At 74.3% G+C, this 1,073-nt stretch overlaps 1 protein-coding gene across 1 annotated transcript in view; it reads right to left on the bottom strand.

The window, feature by feature from the left end:
- Pde5a (phosphodiesterase 5A, cGMP-specific) overlaps positions 1-856 on the bottom strand; it is a 128,456-nt gene extending 127,600 nt beyond the window's left edge. The window contains exon 1 of the mRNA XM_013023842.1: positions 735-856. Coding sequence (XP_012879296.1) covers positions 735-856 — 122 coding nt within the window. The remainder of the gene's footprint in view (positions 1-734) is intronic.
- Between the last annotated feature and the right edge of the window lie 217 nt (positions 857-1,073).

Below are 1,073 nucleotides of genomic sequence, written 5' to 3'. Positions count from 1 at the left end.
CCCCCGCGCCCTCCGTGCGCGCCTCCCCCACCGGGGCAGCTCCTCGCGGGCCCCGCGCGGCAGGAGGCAGCAGGGGGGCCAGAGAGCGCTTGGCGGGACCATCGAGGGACTGCAGGGGGGGCCGGGGCGACCGCACTCACTTGGGGCAGATTCCGGCATGTTTCAGCCCTCGGGCGTCCGCGGTTCGGTTATCCCCCCCCCCCACCCCGCCCTCACCCCCGGCTTCCCCGCCCCGAGCGGGCCTGGCGGAGGGGGGGACGGGGAGGAGCGGAGCCTGGGGACCGGCTGGCCACGGCGCTTCCGGAGCGGCCAGGGAAGGGGCTCGCGGGCTGTTTGGGGGGTTTTGCTCTGAAGGCTTCTGGAGAGCAGGAGTGCGGGGCGGGGAGGCCCCCGAACCCTGGGTGTGCAGAACGCACCCCGCTTCCCGGGGAACCGCTGGCAGGGGTGCGGGGCGGGGGGGGACGGGGGTCGCGCGCACAGTTCTGTAGTTGAACTTTGTGAGCAAGTTGAGTTGTTTTCGCCGTGCTCGCTCGCCTCAGGTCGCCGAGTCCACCCCGTAATACGGCCAAGGATCGACTGGAAACCCCGGGAGCTGGGGAACCGGGGCGGGGGGGTGGCGGCGATCGCCGAGGGGGTGGGGGGGGAGACTAAACCAGAGGCGGGGGACCGGCCCTCGAGGCGCGCGGACTCGGCCCAGCCGGGCGGGTGCGGTCTGGCACGCGTCCTCTCCTTACCTGGTGGCTTTTCTAACAAAGTAAGAGAAGGTAAAGTCCCGGTGATCGTCCAGCCACGCTTCGATCGCGTCCCGGTCCCGGTCCCGCCGCGGCGGCCCGGAGCTGGGGCCGATCGGCTCCATGGCCGCGCCTCTCCGCGCGCCCCGAGGCGCCTGCTCCTCCACCCGGCCCGGGGTCCCTCCCTCCTCCTCCTCCGAGGAGGGGGCTGCGCCTCGGGACCCTCCCCTTCGCTCGGCCGCCGTTTGCTAGGCTCCCGCGGCCCAGCGGCCCCGAGCTGCGCCCACCTCCCGCCCCGCCCCGCCCTCCTTCCCCGCCCTCCGGGCTCCAGGTGTGGCGGGC

Source organism: Dipodomys ordii, unplaced genomic scaffold (genome assembly GCF_000151885.1).
Source record: "Dipodomys ordii isolate 6190 unplaced genomic scaffold, Dord_2.0 Scaffold70, whole genome shotgun sequence".
Taxonomy (NCBI): Eukaryota; Metazoa; Chordata; class Mammalia; order Rodentia; family Heteromyidae; genus Dipodomys; species Dipodomys ordii.
Note: the sequence above shows the minus strand (reverse complement) of the source record. Positions and strands in the feature narration are given on the sequence as shown.